This window comes from Loxodonta africana, chromosome 1 (genome assembly GCF_030014295.1).
Source record: "Loxodonta africana isolate mLoxAfr1 chromosome 1, mLoxAfr1.hap2, whole genome shotgun sequence".
In the NCBI taxonomy this organism is placed as follows: Eukaryota; Metazoa; Chordata; class Mammalia; order Proboscidea; family Elephantidae; genus Loxodonta; species Loxodonta africana.
The window spans coordinates 218282049-218305436 of NC_087342.1; the positions used below are offsets into that span (position 1 = coordinate 218282049).

At 41.7% G+C, this 23388-nt stretch overlaps 1 protein-coding gene across 1 annotated transcript in view; it reads left to right on the top strand.

The window, feature by feature from the left end:
• The window catches only part of UST (uronyl 2-sulfotransferase), a 366657-nt gene that overhangs the window by 296942 nt on the left and 46327 nt on the right, over positions 1–23388 (top strand). Inside the window, exons 6-7 of the mRNA XM_010586963.3 lie at positions 7046–7143; positions 9687–9844. Coding sequence (XP_010585265.3) covers positions 7046–7143; positions 9687–9844 — 256 coding nt within the window. The remainder of the gene's footprint in view (positions 1–7045; positions 7144–9686; positions 9845–23388) is intronic.

A 23388-nucleotide genomic window follows, 5' to 3' on the forward strand; every position in this document is an offset into this window, starting at 1 on the left:
GAACATTAATCTTTCCAACCTTTCTGAAACTTAAACTAGAAATCCAGGAGAGGAGGCAGTTGTTAATTTCTCTCTCTACAGAGAAATAAGCAGACAATTCTATACCTCAGACCAAGACCTGGCAATACACAGTGAAAATAAGGAAACCAGTGCTAGTGCAGATCCACTCTGGGTTGTATGGGGTAGCAGGATCCAGTTCAGTGCCAGTCAAAAGCAAACTCAAATGTGGTTGAGGGAAGTGTTGATACACGGAGGAGCCCTACAGGAGGCGGGGGTGTGGGGAAGATCATTGTGAGATGCCAGGTGGCACCCAGTCCAGTTGGAAAGTCCTTTTGTGGGCACCTTTAGGAAGTCCATCCACTTGTAGCAGAATCCTGGCCACAGGCAGGGAATGCTGGGAGTAGATCCAGCCTTGGAGATTGAGACTGGTCAGAAGCTCAGGTCCCCGCTGGTAGCCGAGGGTGGGGTTAGGACCCCCATCCTGGAGACATTTGGGGATCCAGCCAACAGAGAAGAGTGCAGTGCTGGGTCACTGGGCACATTAGCACCATCGCCCTTTTCCCAGGGGTCCCACCTACCAGGCTTGGCTGGCAGTGAAGGGGCAGCATGGATGGAAACCCATGGTCAAAGCCACCTCCATTTCCTTGTTCTGCATGACACACAAGCCCAAGTGGACTGAAATGTGCCAAGACTCTTCCCGCCAGGAATGGCTCTGACACCAGCGCCTGCTTCTGGGCTCAGGTGAGGAAGCAGAAGGAAGTTCCAGGCAAGGAGGGTGAATAAGCAAAGGCACAGAATTGCTTGATAGCAGTGTTGATGGTGTTTGAGAAGAGGTCATCTTTTCAGAATCATTCTCCATGAAAACACAGATCCCTTTCCCCCATCTGTGAAAAGGAGGTAATGATAACACCTGCTTCAAAGCGCCAACGTTGAGTTAACATAAAGTGAAGCACTTAGAACAGGGCCTGGCACCTGGCAACTTGTGACAGCAGTGTTTGCTGTTATTACTAGAAATGATTAGAAGGCAGGAAATTCTGTAATAAAGGAGCCCTGATGGTGCAGTGGTAAAGTTCTTGGCTGCTAACCGAAGGTTGGTAGTTTGAACCCACCACCCACTCCGTGGGAGAAAGATGTGAACTGCTTCCATTAAAAAAAAAAAAAAAAAAGCACAGATTCCTGGTCTCATCCTAGGCAGACCTGTTATTTCAAATACTCTGGAGGTGGGACCAGAGAATGAGCATTTTTTAACAGTTGCCCTCACAGATTTTTGTGCCTATTGCATTGTAAAGTCCAAGTGGAAGATGAGCCCACAAAGAAAATCAAGACAGTATAATTCTCAGTGAATGCTCTTTGAGACTGTGTAATTTAGAATGAGTTTCAACAAAAATGGTCAACAAAAATTTTCTTGTGGTTTTGGCAGATAAGCAGATTCTCTTAGTTATCTGGGATGTTTGCTTGTCAGGAATGTCTCATTTTGCTAGTAATGGGAGGAGACATGAGCAGAGTGGAGTCTAAGATTTAGACCCAGTCTTAAAAGAGGGGTAGACTTGGGCAGGGAAGGGCACTACAGGGGTGCACATAGTAGGTGCCAGGATCCATGGGCCAGGTCAGCAAATCATAGATCAGGGTCTGGCAAGCGTTTGGCTTGGCTTAAATCATCACTATGATGATACATTTGGAGAAAAACTTCAAAGTTTATTTCATAGCAATCTTAACCTGGAAGCAGTGCATGGAAATAAAACACGAAGTTGCATTATCATTTACAAATATGTCTATACCAAGAGAATGTCAGTATAAAAATGTGATTGTAAATTGCTCAGCTATCAAGAGAAATGAAGTCCTGATACGTGCTGTAGTAGCATGGATAAACCTTGAAAACATGCTGGGTGAGATATGTCGGTCCAAAAGGGGCAAGCGTCATATGAGCCCACTTATCTGAAACAAGCAAATGTACTGGTGCAAAGGGCTTGCACTTGGCCACTAACCGAAAAGTTGGCGCTTCGGAACCCCCCACCCTCACCCCAGTGGTGCCATAGCAGAAAGGCCTAGCAATCTGCTTCTGTAAAGATTACAGCCAAAAAACCCTATGGAGCTCAGCTCTACTCTGAGCTACGGGTCGCTATGAGTCAGAGTTGACTCAGTGGCAATCGGTTTGTTTTTTGTTGTTTTTTGTTGTTTTTTTACCAGGAGGGGGAGGAAAGGGGGAAAGGAGAGTCATCACTTAGGGGCCATGGAGTGGTGGAATCATTTAGAAATGGATAGTGGCAATCAATGATTGCACGTTATGGTAAACGTAATTTGTCACAGAATTGTACATGTAAAAAATGTTGAATTAAAAACATTTTGTTATATATATTTTTCCACATTTAAAGAATTTTTTTTTAAAAAGGTATGGAACTGCATTTCACAACTCTGGTGCGATGTAAATGCTTTTCAGTAATTTATAGCAAATAAGCCCAGTGCCACTGGGAGTGGAGAAGTGATTTTCAGACAGCATAGGTTTATAAAGCCTTCTGCCAAAGATAAAGCTGGGAACACTGGGGGAACCTGATGGTCCTGGGAGACTAGAAGGCACCTGGCCCAGCAGGACATGGAAGGCAGCTGTGTTCAGACTTTTCCTATTCAGAGTCCCAGGAAACCATCCCTCGTTCCAGTGAGAGCAGATTCTGTGAGCAGCCAGGAGCAGACTCCTGAGGGCCTTCTGCTCCTCGAGTTGCTGAAAAGCAGTATCACGGGTCCTGGTGGCTAAGCTCTTGGCAGCTAAACGTGTGTTCTTCACAGCTCATTTTCTGCTTCCACTTGATCTTATGCCCAAGTCATCTTTTATTTATGTCCCCCGGTAGCATTCCCATAGATGGGCTGTGATGAACACCATTCATCTGGATGGGTGCCATAGAACTTAATGGACTCAAATGGAACTCTTTGAAACCCCCAGGATGTGGCTGGATCTAGGAGAAGAACAATTGTTAACTGCAGGTTTTAAATGAGAAATTCCTGTCTTTCCCATAAATTGACCTGCTGAGGTTATTTGTGGATTCTAACAGGGAAATGGCCTTCCTAGGCCACTTGCACCTCAGCCACCCTCTGACTCCCCTGGCCTCCTGATGTCCTCTGCTGGCTCCTGTGAGCCTCCAGGCCAGAACCGCTGAGGACAGAACCTACAGGGCCAGCAAGCTGAAAAAGGGCCGGCTCCTTTCTTGCCCCCGTGGCTGTGTGTCTCGGCTCTTTCCTTCTGCCATCCATTCTTTCATTCATTCAATATTTATGGAGGCTTTGCTTTTTCCAGGCAGAGTACTAAGCACTGGAGATGCCATGAACAGACAATATCTGCTCTCGTGAATTTACAACCTAAGCAAATAATTTTTTGGGTACTTATTAAATGGCCACAGTAAGGAGAGCAGGTATCCCTGGGTAGCAAAATGGTTAAGTGCTGGGCCACTAACCACAAGGTTGGAGGTTCACATCCACCCAGAGGTGCCTCAGAAGAAAGACCTGGCAGTCTATTTCCGAAAAATCAGCCACTGACAACCCTATGGAGCCCGGTCCTACTCTGACACACTTAGGGTCGCCATGAGTCAGAATCAACTTGACGGCAACTGGTTTGGTTTTTGTTAAAGAGAACTGTGGAAAAGCACAGGCATGGTGAGGGCTCTGTGGGAAGCTCACTGTCCTTCTCCTCCTGTTAGTGTAGGAATTTGGGTGACAACCTATGTAGGTGGCTGGCCTTTGGACACCTCACATGCACACACACACACCCCCACCTCTTGCCTCTGCCCTTGGGTAAAATCTTGACCTCGGTGGACACTCTGCCTCTGGCCCGTGCCTGCCCTAGCTGGGGTTCCTGTGCCCCCTGCTTCTTCTCCCGGGCTCCCCCTCTATTCCTGTCACTCTGCTGCAGAGGGAGGCAAGCCAGCTACTGGGTCCCTCCAAACAAAGGTTCAGGCCTTCTGGGGAGGTGACTGCCAGATACACACATGGACAGTGAGGTGGGAAGGGGCCACCAGGCCAGAGTCATCCTCGTAGAAATCTGCTTATATCTTCCAGATAATAAAAGTGAAATGCGTACATTATCATAAGATCTATCATTTTAAAAACGAATAAAAGTTCAGCGTATCTGTGTCTTCCATTACACCTACCTCAGAGATAACCACTTTTAACAGTTTGCAGTGTATACTTCCAAATCTTTTGGGTTTATTTTTATGTTATGTTTATTTTTATATTGTCTTTTATATCCATCCATGTGTCCACCATCCATCCGTCAGTTTGTCATACTATGGTGACTTGTATGTTGCTGTGATGCTGGAAGCTATGCCACCGGTATTTCAAACGCTAATTGGGTCACCCATGATGGACAGGTTTCAGTGGAGCTTCCAGACCAAGACAGACTAGGAAGAAAGGCCTGGTAATCTGCTTCCAAAAATTAGCCAATAAAAACACTGTGGATCACAAAAGAATACCATCCAATATAATTTTGGAAGATGAGCCCTCCTCCCCAAAGTTGGAAGGCACTCAAAATACACAGTAGCCACAACAATGGACTCAAACATATTAACAATCATGAAGATGGTACAGGACCCAGCAACGCTTCATTCTTTTGTACAGGAGGTCACCGTAAGTCAGAGCCAACTTGGCGGCAACTAACAACAACAATATATATTTATATGGTCCTATAATCTACTTTCTTGTCACTCGACAACTTATCACAGACACTTTCCATGACAGTACACACAGACCCCCCTCAGTCTTCCCAGGTGCCCAGGATTTGATTGCATGAATGTACCATAACTTCTTTTGAAACCAATCCCTGTTAATGAACACTTAAGTTCTGCCATATTTTGACATAATAAATCTTTCAGCAATTGACTACCCCTATACATACATTTCTTTGTGTTAAATATTTCTTAGAAAGCATTTTGTTAACATGCTTTTTTTTATTGTGACAAGTATGTACATATAACAAAACCTTTCCCATTTCAACATTGTTGCACATACTTTCAACAATACCAGTATATACATACATCAATTCAACAATTTCTACATGTATAATTCATTGGCATTTATTACATTCTTCAAGTATTCTCACCCTCCTTTTCCAAATTGTTCCTCCCCTATTAACATGAACTCACTGCTTCCTGAGCTTCCTATCTAAACTTTTGAGTTGCTATTATCAATTTGATCCCATTTAGATAGGTCTTCAAAACAGCACAATGTTCAAGGCAAACAATCTTCACTAAATAAGCTAACCCGTTGTTTGGTTTAAAGAAGACTTCAGGGGATGTTTCTGGTTTAAGGTTTAAAGATTATCTCAAGGCAACAGTTTCAGGAGTCCATTCAGCCTCAATGTCTCCAGAGAGTCTGGACTCCATGAGAATTACATCATGCATTTTTGAAGGATTTTAATACATGATGAGGCACTCTTAACCACCCCTCAGTTAACCGCAGAGCTGCACCCGCTGACCACTCCCCTCCATTTGTAGCTGGTAGATTCCTCTCTGGGCACCTGTGTACCTCTGCTTCCAGGTAACTCACCTGGAGTGTTTGTTGCCGAATCTGTTTATTTCAACTGAATTTGTTATTATAATTGTGTAATTTATTAATTAGCATATAAGCTAATGAAATATGAGTAGGAAAAGAGTTGTTTTTTTAAAAAACCAAAAGGTCAGCAGTTTGAATCCACCAGCCATTCCTTAGAAATCCTGTGGGACAGTTCTACCTCTAAAGGGTCTCTATGAGTCAGAATCGACACAACAGCAACAGGTTTTTGTTTTGTTTTGTTTTTTGTTTCTTGGTCTCCACCCACCCACATCCTATCAGATACAATGGCTTCTGCTGTCTCATAAACTCCACCAATAGTGTTTGTATCCATTTTAAATCTGCCTTGCCAAGGTCGTCTCTGGAAAAACATCTCATACCTGTTTGGTTTGTTCATAAATTGGGTTCTTTTTTTTTTCCTTATAAATGCTTAAAAACCAGGCATGTCTTATCTAGGATATCCAATGTACAGGTAGTCCCCAGCTTAAGACATACTCAAGTTACAATGAACTGCACTTACAACTGTCTGTTTTTGGTTTGGGTACATCTCATCGTTAGTAATGTAATACTACATACAACGTTGCAGTGCACAATTTGCTGATGTTTTCATTCTCAGATGTTTACCTGCAGGTTTGCAATGTTAGGATTTATAAAGATACTGATAATAAAAGGCAATAATAATGAAAAAAGTGAGGTGTTCAACTTACATCAGAACTGACTTACGACAATCATTGGAACAGAACTTTGTCATTAGTCAGGGACTACCTGTAATTTGCTTTGGTAAAAGTTGATTTATAGACTTTCCATTCCCAGGCACCAAGCCATTTTAAGCTTTTGTAATGCCAACAGACACACTGTGTTCAACCTCATACAACAGAAATAGAAAATCTGGAAATCATGACTGTTGCCTTTGAAAGTGAGAGAAGGTCCATATACAAATACCCCGTCACTGTCTAACCTAAAACAACAGTAAAAGTGAGTTTCCAGCCCCTTCAAATTTTGCAAACCCTTCGTAAAACTATTTCAGGTACATAATCATTTGTCCGACATATGGCTACACAGAGAAACACATTTCTACAGGGCTGACAGTGCAGGTATCTCTAATTAAGTCATAATTTGTTAACAATTAGTCATACCAAATTCATTCAATAAATATTTATTAGGTGCCAACTGTATACCTACCAGTTAGCTGGTAGCTGCAGGGGTTGCCACAAAGCATAGTGGATGGCACTGCTCTCAAGATGCTTGTGATCTGGCTAATGCCTTCGGGCCCCTGGGAAAGTACAGGATGGCAGCCTACTCAACAGTGAAATGGTCTGGCCATTTGTGTGCCTGGCCAATGCACCAGGATGTCGTGAAGCAAGAAGGAAGTTTTCTCATGAAACCTGTGAATTTTTAAGTTGTATTCCTCCAGGCTCGCCTGTTTAAGTATCAATTCTACTTAGACTGTATGGCATTTGACAAAGCACTGCAGAGACTACGAGCCATCTCACTGCTGTGTTTTCTCTTCCAGGATATCAATGAATGTATCCTTGAGAACTATCCTGAGTGCTCCAACCCCAGGTTATTTTACATCATTCCGTATTTTTGTGGACAGCATCCCAGATGCAGGTAAAGACTCAAACAGGCTATGGCATGCTAACATGCACAATGGCAGACATCCCACCAGACTGGCACTCTGTGTGATGCTCTCGTGGCCCTAGTCTCTGAAACTTCTGGAATTCAGTTACTATCTACTGTCTGTCTGTAAAGATATTATTTGAGACTCTGAATGTCCTGTAAGTAATGAAATCAACAAGTCATGGTCTGCCAGAGGCCTCATGAGATGCCACATAAAGCCACTCAACCTCTTCTTGAGACTTCAAACTTAGCTGTCACTCCTAAGCCCAAAAGATAACGAAGACAGGGGTCAAACCCCCAGTCTGCTCCCTGAAGCAGTGGTACCCAGTGAACAACTGTCCCTGTCCTTGTGGTGTGTCTAATTGGGTCTGAGCACTTGAAGCTCACACTCAAACTTTGCTAGGGTCTCTCTTTTGTGTCAGAAAGTCCTTTCTAGTGATCCCTCAGATGCAAGACCGTCTTTAGAAAATTACTTACTCAGGTTATACAGGACCTCAGAGAGGATGCTGTGGTATGCTTATGTCCTGCATCAGCATCCCTGGGATACTTACTCGATCCCTCCTTTTCCCCCTGCACCACTTTGCTGTTAAGTCAATTCCGACTCATAGTGACCCTATAGGACAAAGTAGAACTGCCCCATAGGGTTTCCAAGGAGCGGCTGGTGGATTCGAACTGCCGACCTTTTGGTTAGCAGCTGAGCTCTTAACCACTGCACAAACTTGATGAGAACCTCTAAATCGTAGGCTCTGAGGCTGGAGCACAGGCTTTTGTTGTGACCACCTCCCCAGGTAATTCAGGTGTAGCGACAGTAGTAATCCATTGTACTAGATAAGTATGCTAGCCTAGAGAAGAAATAGTAGTAACAATGAATCACTACCTTTGCTTGGTAGAAAATAAAGCCTGTTCCCAGAGGGGACGTTTCTCCCCAAAGGAAACTGATCAAAGAGTAGTTATGTTCCTGGAGAGCAAGGAGAGACAGCTGTTTCTAAATCACAGTTCATTCACTGTGCTTTTTTTGCTTTCCCTGTGATGACTCTTTAACGATTACGTTTGTTGTTGTTATTACTGTTTTGTTCAATTTACCATAACACAAGACTTTGTTGACACTCAGAATTCTGGGAGCAATGTCCTGAGTTCAGGATGCCCCCAGCCCCCACCCTTGATATAAATGCCTCCTAGTCCAGGGGCCCTGGTGGCGCACTGGTTAGGCATTGGACAGCTAACCAAAAGGTCAGCAGTTTTGAACCCACCAGCCACTGCTTGGAAACCCTATGGGGCAGTTCTACTCTGTCCTATAGAGTCATTGTGAGTTGGAATTGACTTGACGGCAATGGGTTTTTTTGGGGGGGCGGGGGTTGTTGTTGTTGTTGTTCAGTCCTGGGGCAGGAGTCCTGGTGGTGCAGTGGTTAAGCACTCAGCTGCTAACTGAAAGGTCAGCGGTTTGAACCCACCAGCCGCTTAGTGGGAGAAAGATGTGGCAGTCTGCTTCCGTAAGATAACAGCCTTGGAACCCTACCAAACAGTTCTACTCTGTTGTATAGGGTCACTATGAGTTGGAATCGACTCGACGACAATGAGTTTGGTTTGGTTTTGGAGTCCACGGGCAGTGCTTGGGATACTGGGAGGATTTGGGGCCAGGCAACTAGTTTTCTGATCACAATGAAGATATGTATTCCAAGAAGCATGATTCTAACTCCCTAACATATTCTTTAAATTGTATATTTCCTAATCTTGGAGAGAGGACTCATGATGCCTTGCCTCGGTACACACGCGAGGTTTTTTAAAACACTTCCAAAATGCCACTTTCTTCGACCTTTATGACAATTCTTTGAGCTAGGTAACAGTTATTATTATTACCACTTTGCAAAAGAGGCCTCTGGCTTGTCCAAATTCTCCCGACTAGCAAATGCCAGGCCTGGCTGCTTTGACTCATCTAAATGCTGCTGACTCAGAAATCTGGCCTACAAATGGGGTCGGGGTGTGTGCCTCCTGTAATTAAAGAAAGAGAGAAGAGAGATTTGTCTTTTAAACTCTTTAAAGAATAAGATGATTGGCAGACATGAGCTGACGTCTCTTTTGATTTCTACAGAAATAATATGTCCGTACATTTTATATTTCAAAACTTCGACCTTCATGTAATTGCTTTCAGTTTGGTCCTCTTATTACAAAGCCATTCTAATCACTTTGATCAGTGTGTTTATTGGGACCTGACTTGCCTGTGCCTCTATTCTTCTTTCGACAAATATTTAGGAAGGGCCCCCTAAGTCCAAGGCCCTGGGCTGGGTACTGTGCCCAGTTGAAAGGGACCGAGGCCAGGAGGGAGCTACCGCCCAGCTGCGGTGGGAAGGTGAGGGGGCCAGGGACACCCAGCTGGAGGGATCAGGGAAGGCTGTGGAGGAGGCTGGTCCTTAAAGGAAACAGGACTTGAGCTTATGCAGATGGCGAGGGGGAGGTTAGAAGGGATAAACTTTCAGCATGTTGCTGCATTTCAAAAATGAACTGTTGATTTAAAAACGATTTTTATATCCACAAAGGGAGCCTGGTGAGTGGGCCCTTGAAAGAGCAAAACTGAACGTGAATGAAAACTTCCTGCTTGTGGGGATTCTTGAAGAGTTGGAAGATGTGCTGCTTTTACTGGAAAGATTTTTACCTCATTACTTCAAGGGTGTGCTCGGTATCTACAAAAACCCAGGTAACTCTGTTCGGGAGCAAACTCTCCCTGGTGAGAGGTCTGTTTCAGGGGTCACTCACCTCGAGATGGACTCAGAAAATCAAGGAGAGGCATTATCTTTTCTGTAAATAAAGACAGGTCTGCCTGGCTTGCAAAGGAAGCTTAGAGCCACAAGGTACGGATTCTAGAACCTGGAGCTTCAGGTCCCGCATAAACTCACCATGTTTTAAAGGCCTAATGGTTCCATGTCTCCCTTTGGCGACTGAAATCTGCAACATTCTCCCCTGACCTTGTCCTTGGCACGTTGCTGGGGTGGACAAACGAATAAGCATGTGCGCACCTGGGGTCCTTTGATAGAATGGTGCGTGAGTATGATGGCACCGGCTTTGTGATGAAGTACCTCTGGCCCTACTTCCATTTGACAAAAGCACTCTGGCGTGTAAAATCCTAGCAACAGAATAGACAGAGCAGCAATTGAAAATACAATTTTGATTTTAGTCTAACAAATTGAGCTGTTTCCAAACGGAAGCAAGAAATGGAATGCGGCAAAGCAATTACGAGGGTTGCCCATAGTGTTATTGCAAATATAATTGCTTTCAGAAACCCATCATTTATTTTTCCCATTATTTTTTTAATCCCGGGCGAAAGACAAACAACATCATGTGTTTCTTTCCTATTCTGCTTCATCTACTGTTGCCACAACAGGCTTCGCACACTTAAGTCATTAACCTGTCTGTTGTTTTGTTTGGTAGTCCTGGAATGGGAGCTAGCTTTCTGGCTTATAGAAATAAGCAACGGATGAGATGTCCCCCAAATGTAGCCTCCAGCTTCACATTCCACAGGCAAGCAGGGCCCTCGAGCCACACCTGCATCCTTGGCAAGTACCAAGACCAGGTCAACAGGATCCTCCCTGGAATGTTACATAAGGTGACCTCCCTGCCATTAGTGATGGGCTAGAGGAAAATGAAGAGCTCTGGTGGCACAATGGTTGGTGGTTCGAACCCACCAGCAGCTCCATGAGAGAAAGATGTGGCAGTCTGCTTTCATAAAGATTACAGCCTTGGAAACCCTATGGGGCAGTTCTGCTGGGTCTTATAGGGTCGCTATGAGTCAAAATCAACTAGACGGCACACGACCGCAACAGCAACAGAGAAAAATGGACAGATGGTGGGCGCTGCCTTAGTCTCCCAACTGTCTCATTCAGAGATAAATTACAACTAGCCAACATGTAGGAACATGACTGAAAACCTCCAGATGTGCCCTGCAGGTGTGTCTACTCAGCAGGAAATGTGGTTTGAACATTTAGAACCCTAATAGTCCGTAAATAGTTGGGTTTTTTAACCAGGCCTTCCTTTGCCCTTTAAACCAGAATTTAAGAGCTGTACTGTGGCCAGTTTTTACCTCCATCGGGCAACATAAACTCTGCTGTTTTTGCAAGGAGAGATCTTAGCCTAAATTAGACTCCTTTGAAGAAAATGTTTACTTTATTCATTGTTATTTCTCCCTTTGGAGAAATCTTATTGTATGGCATGTGTGTGTGGATGTGGATGGCAAATAAAATGCACACATTCTTGTCCCGGCATTTGGGAAGACTATCAAGGAGTCGGGAGCCCCTGGGTGGTACTAACGGTGAAGTACTCGGCTGCTAACTGAAAAGTTGGATGTTCGAGTCCACCCAGAGGTGCCTCAGATGAAAGGCGTGGTGATCTACCTTCAGGAAATCAGCCCTGTGGAAGACAGTTCTACTCTGCACATGTGGCACAGCCAGGAGTCAGAATGGACTCAGTGGCAACTGGTTTATCAGGGAATCAGCATTAGACCCCTCCTCCATGTTGCAGCGTCTATCCTGAGATCCGGAATTAATGCCAATCATAGGATGCCATACCCTGCCTGGCACACCAAATGTCAACCTCAACTGAGTATGGACCTCATAACTTAAACGAGTTTTTTTGTGTGTGTGTGTGTGTGTGGTAAAATACACTTAACAGAAAATGTACAATTTTAACCATTTTGAAGGGTACAATTCAGTGGCATCTATCATGTTTATAGTGTAGGGCAACCATCACCACTACCTGGCTCCTGAACATTTTCATCACCCCAAAAAGAAATCCTGGACCCATTAAGCAGTTACTCTCGATTCTCATCTCTCCCCAGTCTCTGGCAAGCACTAACGTGCTAACTGCTGACTTCTCAATAAATACTGTTTTTTTTTTTTCTGCAAAGACTAGGCCCCTGTATTTTCTCATGGCCACAAATCAGCACGTTAGTGATAAATTGGTTAAAGGAAGCTACAAGTCACATTAGTCATCTCACACCATACCTCCTCCTCTGCCCATTTTTAGTCTAACTTCACATTTGATGCCACTCTTAAATCATTGCTTTTGCCTCTTACAAAAGAGTTTGATAGCTGAGTAGACTGGAGAACACAGAGAAGACAACCTAAAATCTAAGTCACTGAGGGACTGAGTGAGCTTTAGGTCGTTATAAGGTAACTGACTGTCTGGAAAGACAGAATGAGATACAAACACTCCACCGGCCATTTCCCCTTGGTGCTTGTCTTGTTATTTAAAAAATGCAGGTGTGAGCTGATTTTAGCAGTTTCTCTCCAGAAATCCTATAAAGATCTATACCAGTCTCATTTATTTACTGAAGAAAAAAGTAATAAAAGAAGTGACTATTTTGGGGAGTTAGTAAAAATAGTCATGTCTCTTAGCCAAATGAGTTTTCAGGTATTCTAGACTGAAATGGTAGTCATTCTTTCAAGTCAACACTACTCCTTGCAATAAATCCACCACTTGGAGAAGTTACTAACTTTTTAAAATAATAGTGTGGCTGTTGGTCTTCCTTATGCATTTCTTTTTTTTTTTTTTTTTGGTGTTATATATATATATATATATATATTTTATTTTCATTTATTGAACTTTAGATGAAGGTTTACAGAACAAACTAGTTTCTCATCAAACAGTTAGTATATACATTGTTCTATGACATTGGTTAACAACCTCATGACATGTCAACACTCCCTTGTCAACCCTGGGTTCCCTATTACCAGCTTTCCTGCTCCCTCCTGCCTTCCAATCCCTGCCCCAGGGCTGGTGCGCCCCTTTAGTCTTGTTTTGTTCCATGGGCCTGTTCAATCTTTGGCTGAAGGACTAACCTCAGGAATGGTCTCATTACTGAGTTGAAAGGGTATCCAGGGCCATCCTCTCAGGGTTCTCCCTTGTGTATTTCTTGCAGGAAGTCATTCATGCTGACATCAAGTAAATATTGTCTCCTATCAAAATATTTGAGAAACTTAGCTTTTAGAGGTTAAAAAAAAAAAAAAAAACCAACAACTAAGAGTCATTTTATATTAACTTTGCCTTCTAGGGAGACTCAGCTAACATATCGCAGAAGAGGTTAATGATAGCAAATATTTAAAACCAAAAAAAAACCAAACTCATTGCTGTTGAGTAGATTCCAACTCACAGTGACCCTAGAGGACAGAGTAGAACTGTCCCATAGGGTTTCCAAGGAGCAGCTGATGGATTTGAGCTACTGACCTTTTGGTTGGCAGCTGAGCTCTTAACTCTTGTTAAAAATTGAAGTTTTAGTATCATGGATAGCCAAGAGGATGTCCTGAGGTATTTCTCACCAGCCAGTGGGTACTGGCTGACGCAGAGGCTAATGCCTTCGAGAGAGCACCCAGTCAACTCTGCCCAACCTTGGGTCTAAGTCTGAACGAAGGAGAGCCAAGGCCAGACAGTCTTTCCTGGGCAAGAGCGGCTTCACTGGTTTAACATATACAGTTTTATATTTTTTATTTATTAATCTCTGTTACACTTGCTCATTTCTTATTGCCTTTTAAAAATGGGAAACTGATGCCAGCCCAGAAGAGTTAAGAGACTGATCCACAGTCAGCCATCAAAATATGGAAAGAAGGAGCAGAACTCATGTGTTTCTGATCACAAATTATTCGTTAATACTTTTTCTCCCTAGCTCTTAAAAACTGACATGCTATGAGCTATCAGTATTTGTCTTGGTCACAATTTCTTTAGCAGCTAAAGTCATAGTAAAGGCCAAAGTAAATAAGCAAATTAATTAAAAACAGGGAACATGTGAATATTTGTGATAGGAACTGCCCTTATTTTAACATCCCACGTATAAACTCATGACTTGGCAAATGACCAAGCTGTTCTGGCTTCATAGCACCACCTAGCATCCAGTCATGGGACTAAACAACCTAATACTAACCTCATTACCTTTTCCTTCCTGGAGATTTGAAAACGCAAGTGCTCTCAATCCTTTTCTTCGTACATTAAATACTTTCAGTTAAAAAAAAAAAAAAAGTTACTAACATGATATTAGTATTCATTTTCAACTTGTCTCTATTACCAGTGTAAACACTGGAGCCACACTAGGGAATTTACTAGGCTTTTGCGGGCTGCTCTGAGAATTTGGTCACCAACAATTGCGAAGAAAAAATGTGCAACAAATTCCAAACAACTGACTCACATACTAATTTGTGAGATTTAAGTTCATTCATAAATTGGGTGCTTTGCTTAAAAAATATATACTTTTACTTAAATGCTTTTATAAACAATGACAATAAGTAGAGTACTGATTTAAATAGTTTTTCTTTTACTATGCGTGAATGATAATTACACCTCCCATTTGGAGTGTGGAGCCCTGGTGGCACAGTAGTTAAGAAACTGGCTGCTAACAAAAAGGTCGGCAGTTCAAATCCACCAGCTGCTCCTTGGAAATCCTATGGGGTAGTTCTACTCTGTCCTACTGGGTCACTATGAGCTGGAATCGGCTGGGCGGCTGTGGGATTTGGAGTGAGGTAGTGTACTGAGTTCAAATTTTTTGCAATATTCAAGTCTGAGTATATTTACACAGACGTAATAGCAAATAGGAAGAAGAGATCATTTTAAATGTTAAGCTACAAGAAAAATTCAAGTTTTCCATCCCATCTACCAATAAAATGTCACTGAGTTAAAATATATACTAAATGATTAAAGCTTGACATATTTTTAATAAAGAACAAGTCACTCTTTAAGGAAAGGACACCAAATTGGGAGTTAGGAGGGGCTTCTAGTCCCGTCTCTGCCATAGTTTTATCCATGTGATCTGGGGTATGGATAATCTCTAAGTTTTCCCTCTTTTAGCCCTAAAGTTATCTTTATTATTTTTTGATACTGATGTATCATGTAGAATGTTTTAAGGCTGCTCCTTCTATCTTTTGTTGGATAGCACAGTTACGGGGTGATGTTTTCCTCCCAAAATTAATCCTTGTACAATCCCCATTGCCTTAGTATTTCTCAACTTAGGTTATGGAGACTATCGCCACCTAGAGGACAACGGAATCCTGGGTGGGGGTTATTCATTGAGAAATTATCCTTGCCTTAAAAAAAAAATTTTTTTTATCACAGCTGTAATCGCTATGAGTCGAACCTACTCAACAGCATCAACAGCTGTGATTGTTGAAGTAATCAAGCCAGACATCCCAACTTAATTCAGACTCTCTGGTCAGGATTTCTAGCCCTTTCTTTCCATCCCATATGCATTTCTGTGAGAAGATAGGAGATCATAAGGATTAGAGCACAGTCTCTAGATTAGGCAGCGTGGGTTTCAGAGCTGCTCCACTACTTATTGACTGTGCATCCAGAGGTGTAACTCCTCTCAGCCTCAGTTTCCCCATCTACAAAAAATGAATAAACAGTATTATCTGCTTCATAGGGTTGTGAGACTTACTAGATGGAATCCATGTAATGCCCGTAGCCCAGCGACTAATATATGAAGAGTGAATAATTAATGATTAGCCTGCCCACCACATCACAGGGGATGTGTGTGTGGACAACTAGAACTTCAGGATCTCTTTGTAATTTCTCCATTTTAAATGAAAGAAGAGGGAGAGAGAGAAAGAAGGAGAAAAGGAAAGGAAAGAAAGAAAGAAGGACAGAGAAAGAGATGAACCCTATTTCATCAGTTAAAGATGATTTATAACTATGAAATCACATGCCTTTAAGAAGTAGTACTTCTAATTTATAAGGAGAGGAACAATTATATTCTGGCTAATATCCTTTTCCTGAAACAAATCACAGGGAATAAGTGGAAATATGACTAAAGTCACATGTACGAGGGCTGAAAGATACATATAATCCAAGTCATTAATTTTTTTTAATCACCTGTTTTTATGCTGAACTTTTACCAGAAAGATCAGGGAGTTAAGATTTTAACTTTAAATAAAATCCACCATTGAGTTGTGACTTTGGCCAATTACCCTTAACTTGTAAGGAATATTGAAATTTTCTTACTGTTATATGCCATGTTATTTATAAGATATAGGATGGGTGCCCTAAGATATAATGGAGTATTTATTTTAAGTAAGAAACCTAAGATTCAGTTTTTGGAAAACATTAGTTTGTTTTCCATATGCAGACCTGCAGGCTTCAGAACGTTAAATTGATTAATTAATAATCTTTGTCCAGCAGGTGGCAGTATCTCTCCATTCTCAATGAAGGGCTTATGGTTTCCAAAGAGTTTGCATTTGCCGACAGAGGTTTACATAATGCTTGAATACAGATGTACAATTATGTCCAGTTTGGAGCCTGAAAATGAGATCCTGCATATCAAATGGATTCCAAGTACAATTGATTGCTGTAGTCCAAACTGCATTTTACCAGAGCTAGTGATTTGTGTGCGTGTGTGTGTGTGTGTGTGTGTGTGTGTGTGTGTGCGCGCGCGCGCACGCGCACACGCACATTTGTTGGGGCTTGGGGAGGGTATAATCGAATTAGCTTATGTGAATTTAAAATATATACCATTAACTCTGAATTTTTTAAAAATCCATAAATCCACAGAACCTTCCTTTTATTTCCATTTTTACCTTCCACTTCCTTTTACTTCTGCGCTACAACTAAACTTGAAAACATTCTGGCACCTCACAAAGATAAAAATGACGGTGAGGAGGAATTCAGACTATCCATCTCCAGAAACCAACAATGACATTGTTTAAATAATTCATTTATCATTTATCAAAATAGGATCTCAATTTTCTATTGGCTCATCAGTATTCTCCATAAAATGAAATTTATTTATTTTTTTACCAAACATGTCATAGGCTCAGATTCTAATAATGTTGGCACTGGATTATGCTTGTGTGTGTGAGTGTGTGTGTATCTGGCCACATTCAAACAACTACTTATGACACAGCACTCATATCTGAGTGAATAGTCCTGGATTACAAAGTCAATAATATTTTCTAAGTAATTATTTGCATAGCAATTTGCAGTTTATAGAGCACTCACACATAGATTCTTACTTGATTCTTATAGGAATCCTCTGAGGTTTAGGAAGGACAAATACTCTTTTTTTCTCATCTTATAAACAAGGAAGCTGAGGGTCAAAGAGGTGGAACAACCTGCCCATAATCACCAAGTCCTAAGTGACAGCGCTGAGATGCAAATCTCAGGCTTCTGTCCCCCGAAACACAATAAACTTGTAACCCCTAAAGATATTCTTCCTATTTAATCACTAATTCATAGGTCAGTGGGTGTTAAGCATTCATAGTGTGTATTCCAGCTAAAGAGAAGAGCTTAAAAAAATCTATAGGTTATCTCCACTGAATATATATTGACTGTTCTCCAAGGGATATGAGTTCAGAAATCATCATGGACCACCAATGTATTATCTTTAGCCAGTGTGTGGTAATCCACATAGAAGAAAGCAATTTTGAAGATGATCAGTTTGGCAACACCTCACACCTCTGTGTTGTGAGTGGGCTGTTGTTAGTTGGGTCGTCAACTCCAACTCATGGCGATCCCACGTGTGACAGAATGAAACGTTGCCCGGTCCTGTGCCATCGTGGTCACTGGCGTATTTAAGTCCATTGTTGTGGCCATTGTGTCAATCCATCTCATTGAGTATTCCCCTTGTTTTTGCTGACCCTCTATTTTACCAAACATGATGCCCTTTTCTAGAGATTAGTCTTTCTTGATATGTCCAAAGGAAGCAAGTTGAAATCTCACCATCTTCACTTCTTAAGAAACATTCTGGTTGTTTATCTTCTGAGACTGTTTTGTTCATTCTTTCCAAAGTCTACGGTATAGTCAATATTCTTTGCCAATACCATAGTTGGAACACATCAATTCATCTCCTGTCTTCCTTTTTTCATTATCCAACTTTCGCGTGCATATTAGGCAAGGCAGGAAAATAGTAGTACTTTACCAAGCTGAAATCATTTAACCATCCCATCTGTAGCTGTTGGGTAAATAGTTAAGAACTAAAACATGATGTTAAAAAAAAAAGTTGCCGTCGAGTCGATTCCGACTCATAGCAACCCTATAGGACAGAGTAGAACTGTCCCATAGAGTTTCCAAGGAGCACCTGATGGATCTGAACTGCTGACCTTTTGGTTAGCAGCCCTAGCACTTAACCACTATACCACTAGGGTTTCAACACATAATGTAAATACCCTTTTAAATTAACTCCTAAACACCTAGGAATTTTTAGTGAATATTTTCCTGAAAGAAACTCTATAACCAAAGGCTGATAGCTTTATATAACTCACAGAAACATCACCTTCTCACAAAGATTCAGCCTCTAGATGTGTTATTTATTTTACAAAAGTTTAAACTGACTTGTAATATATATATTATTACAATATATATATTACAAGTCAGTTTAAACTTTTGTTTATATATTAACCCACTCTATTATTGTTTTATTGGGAATAATAATTACTTTGAATTATATTATTTTTAAATGTATATTGTATTTGCTTATTAACCTTGCCTTGGAATCACTCCTCCTCCAGGATAAAGCATCTTCAATTTTATTCTGTAAGATTAATAGGAAAATAGGATTTAATTTGCAGGCATTGATTCTCTAGTTATAATTTTCCAGAAATAGATCTCTTCTTTGGAAGCTAATATTCTTAAATAGCAGATATGATTTTAAAATGCCAGAAAAAAATCAACAAACACATTCAGCAAGTGCTTGAGTGTCTGCAATATGGCAGTCCTGGGGAAGGGGCATAAAAACATAAAGAAAGCAGTGTCTAGCTTGAAAGCCACCACAAACAGGGAGGCATTTGTGTCAGGCCTTGAAGAATTCATTCGCATTTGCAACAAGGACACGGACGTGACCATTGTAGGCAGAAAAACGTCCACAGTCAAGGGGGCGGGGAAGGCTCCAAAGTTCCCGGATGTGGAAGGGGCGGGCGGAAGTACCGGAAGGGGAAGCGCGGTCCAGCCCCACAGCCCTCATTTGCTGACCCTGCGTCTGGGTGCTGAGGCTACGGTTCCCCGCAGGCTCAGTCAGTCACCCGGCTCTTCGGAGTCCTGCCCAAGGCAGGAGAAGCATCAGCAGCCTTGGCTCTCCATGTGGTGTAACCTGGAGCTGAGTCACGCGTCTGCTTTCAGAACCGGACGCCAAGCACAGTTGCCAGATGGCCGTGTGTCACCCACCCTCTGCTTTCCTGCCTTCCAGTGCCGACCACCACCCACGGCTCCCTCACTTACAAATTGTGCAAGGACGCTCCCAGCTCCCATGCTTGGCTTCTTCCTCTTATTTTCTTCCCAGCCTCCCCACCTATAGCTGAGCCACCCTGGAGGCCCAGAGCACCCTTGAGCTCCTGTCAACTCCCTGGGGATCCTGCCAAACATTTCTGGGGACCAAGTACTGCCCTGTCTGACCTAGACTCCCTTTGCCCACCGGCACAGACGCGTCTTCTGTGACCAGCCACCTTCTGACTGGGGCCTGAGCTGGCTATGTCCCTTGCACTGTCCTCGGGTCTTCCTGGTCTTGCTTGCTGGGAGCCCTTGGAACCCAGAACAGCCTCCTCCAACCCCACCCCAACCCCGTCGCACCCTGGGAAACAGATCTCTTCTGGGTCCCAGCCTCACCCTACTGAAGAATTCTGGACACCTCCGTCTATGTCTGCCTGAGTTACAGCGGGGGGCCAGACTTGGGGTGTGCAGTTTTCTCTCTCATGATTCATTTCCCCAAGTGAAAAGTTGGTGAATAACTTCTGGGTGTATGGTGGAGGTATCAACATTCCTCTGTGTTTAGAGGTGAATTTTTTCTACTTTAGGATTTAATCACTTCTACTTTGAAACGTTTCTACTTCGTTGAGTAAGAGTATTTCGTTGGGGGGGGATATGAGTCACCACAGATTTCAATTCTTGGACTTTCCTGAAAACCCCCACTAAGCTGAAATGGTTCTAAAGCCTGGGTAAAGAGGATTTAAAAGAAATCAACCCAGAGAGGTTGGTAGTTGATCTTTATAAAAGACCTCGTGGTCTTCCGGCTCTTTCATGCCTAAAGCAACAAGGACCCTGTCCACGCAGGGATTAATACGGTGATGTGGGAACAAGTACTAGACAATGAATTTCAGAACTGCCTTTTTGCCCTTGGCTCATGGCCTTCCTTCTGTGGCATTCTTCCCTTAGAATATGCACCCCCAGCGTGGTGAGGTATAATCCTCACCCATTTTGCATGACTCAAAATGGAAACTTCTATTTGTGTTCAGCTAAATCTTTTTCAAGTACAAATATCATTTTCTGATGTGTATTTTTTTTAATGTCTTAGATATTTTTATCAATACATAATGTCCTAGTGTTCCATGTCTTGCAAGTGGCACTGGATTGAAAAAGATTACAGTGGAAAGCTAGAAACACCTGAGCAGATAACATTGCTCTTTTTTGTGGTTTCTTGTGGATTTTAAGAAGCACATTCATGTCATTGTCCACAAACCCACGGAGAAATCCAACATAATTCCCTGCTGATTAGAATAGGAAAGTGTAGCTTGTCAAGTGGGAGTTTCAGATACCCTGACTTGAAAGTCTCACCTTCCCAGTTTCACCATGAGCTTCTAGGTACGTCTGCAGCATTATCATCCCAGACACCACTGGAGGTGTTCTTCAAAATTTATGTTCCAAGAATTTTACCTCCCTGTTTTTTAATTATATTTTATTTATCAAAGTAATATGTGTATGTAATTAAAAATCAAATCGAACTAAAACATGTATCATGAAAAACAGCAGTTTTCTGTTCTAATCCCCCACATCTCAAAGCCTGGTTCTGCAGCAGTAACCCTTTTCAACTGCTAGCTGCTTCTTGATAATCACCACTGTATTTATAACTACTGTGCACAGGCTGCTATGTCTTGACTCATTTATTTTAGACATTATTATTGGCTTCCTGTTATGGTAGTTAGAGAGAGATCTAGTTCTCTTACCTCTACTTCCTCTCCTCCATTTTCCTCAAATGGTTATACCACACATTTTAGATGCATAGTCCCTGTTTACATTATTAAAACTACAGGCATTTCATTCACTGTTAATCCAAGCAATACACTGTGGTTTTGTTTCATTTCTTGCACAACTTTTTGTTTTTCCCAGAATTAATTGCTTTGTATTTTTAGTTTGCTTGGACATATTTTATACCTATCAAAATTTCATATGTGCTATTAGATCTCTTGTATCAGTATTACTTTTGATATTATTTCAGTATTTTTATCAGCATATCATTTCATCCCTCCCCACTTCACCCAGAGCTATCTAACCTGCATCAGTCTAGAGTAATGACTCACAAAGCCTAGTGCACAGCTGTTCTACAACTTTCCTTTATCACATTTGTGTCAGACCATTTTTTCCTAAATCCCATGGATCTTCTTGATTTAATAACTAATTTTTTTAATCAAGGTATTCCCAAGTTGCTTCCTAAGAAAAGGTACATGGAAGGTACCTTTTTTGAGTCGTTGGATGTCTGAAAAGCTCAATATTCCACTATCACACTTGATTGCTAGTTTGGCTGGGAATGAATGAATTTCTTAGTTGGAGGTCTTTTTTCTTCAGGGCCCCAAATGCGTGTCTCCAATATGCTAACCTACAGTGTTACTGATAAGAAGTGCAATGCCATTCCAGTTCCCATTTCTTTTTGTCTGACTTTTCTCTCTCTCTCTTTCTCTCACTTCTGAGATCTACTCTTTATTCCTCTTTTGAAATTTTATAATAGTGTGCCTCACAGTGTTTCATATTCAGTAGATACTATCAAGCTTAAAACTCGTGTGTTTCATTTCTGAGAATTCTCTTTTTTTATTTCTTTGGTGATTTTATCTCTGTAATTTCCTCTGTTTCAGCTCTGGAATATTATTGATCAAATATTAGAACTACTGGATTTATTCCCTCTCTGTGCTTTATTTATTTTTTCTTTTAATAATATCAACTTTAGTGCCTCTGGAAGAGTTTCTCAGTTTGTCTTCCAACTATTCAATTGAATTTTCTCTTTTCCAAAAATAACTTTTCTCTCTTTTGTTTTTTCTTTTTATGTAACATCCTGTTCTTGTCTTTTTTTTTTAATGCAATATCATTTTAAATCTCTGAAAATTACGGAGTTTTTTAAAAATCCTTCTATCTATTCCTTACATTATTTCTATTTCAGGTTCCTGTGTACTATTTTAGTTGGTTTGGGCCTCCCTTTTTTTTTTTTTTTTTTTAGTCTGGAGACTTTGCTCTTGGGATCTTTGGCTGTCTTTGTATTTAAGGGTGAGGCATGAAAGAGCTGATTGTAAGTGCTGTGCAATCGGTACAGCTTACAACTAGTGGACGTCACTTTAGGATGCTAAGCATCAGTAACAGTTGTACTAACAAGAATGTTTGTTAGTAATCATAGGTCTGTTTTCTCTGGAGTGTGTTTAGTCTCTCCACAGGAGAATTCTCCAAACACCTGCCTTGGGGATGGAAGGTGGGGTGGGGGTAGGTATGTGTGGCATATATCTGCTTGCTGGCGTGGAGACAAGAGCTGCAGGTCCACATTCAATGCACATTCTCTTAGTTGCTGTCATTTTAGCCCATGCTTCTCCTCTCCTCCCCTCTGTGTTTATAGTCTCGAGCCTCTGTTCAAATTCTCTGGAGAATAATCCTAAGATTCTGTTCCTGGTTTGGGGTTTATAGCCCTTAGCTAGATTCTTTATATGCACTTCTTTCATGTGATATCAGCGTAGCCATTACGGGAATGGAACTACCGTGGCGTTACCTTCAGCATCCATGTCTTAGCATACTAGTACTAGCTAAATTTTAGAAACAAAACAGTCTAAACCAAGATCCCTTAATAGTAATTTGGTCATTAAACTTCTTTGACTTCTTACTGATTGATGGTGCTATGATGAAGTTCCAAACTACTGTGTTTTCAAAGTTACTTGGAAGAGAAGTCAGGGCTGTACTGGAGAACGCTTTTGTGGAAGAGAATATAAATTATAAGAACTGATAAAAAGAAACTCTTTTGATCAGTGGCAGAGTGCAAGACCATTCAAAGATACCATTCCAAATTAACTCAATGAAAAAATGTGTCTCCGTTTCTCATGCTGCTGTGAGCCACATTTCCATAAATGTCTTCCCTAACTTATGCAAGGATTATTGTTATTAGTTGCCATCAAGTCAGCTCCAACTCCTGGTGACCCACGTACAACAGAGCCAAACGTTGCCTAGTCCTGCGCCTTTTTCACAATCATTGGTGTGCCTAAGTCCATTGCTGCAGCCACTGTGTATTTTGAGTGCCTTCCAGCTAGGCGGCCATCT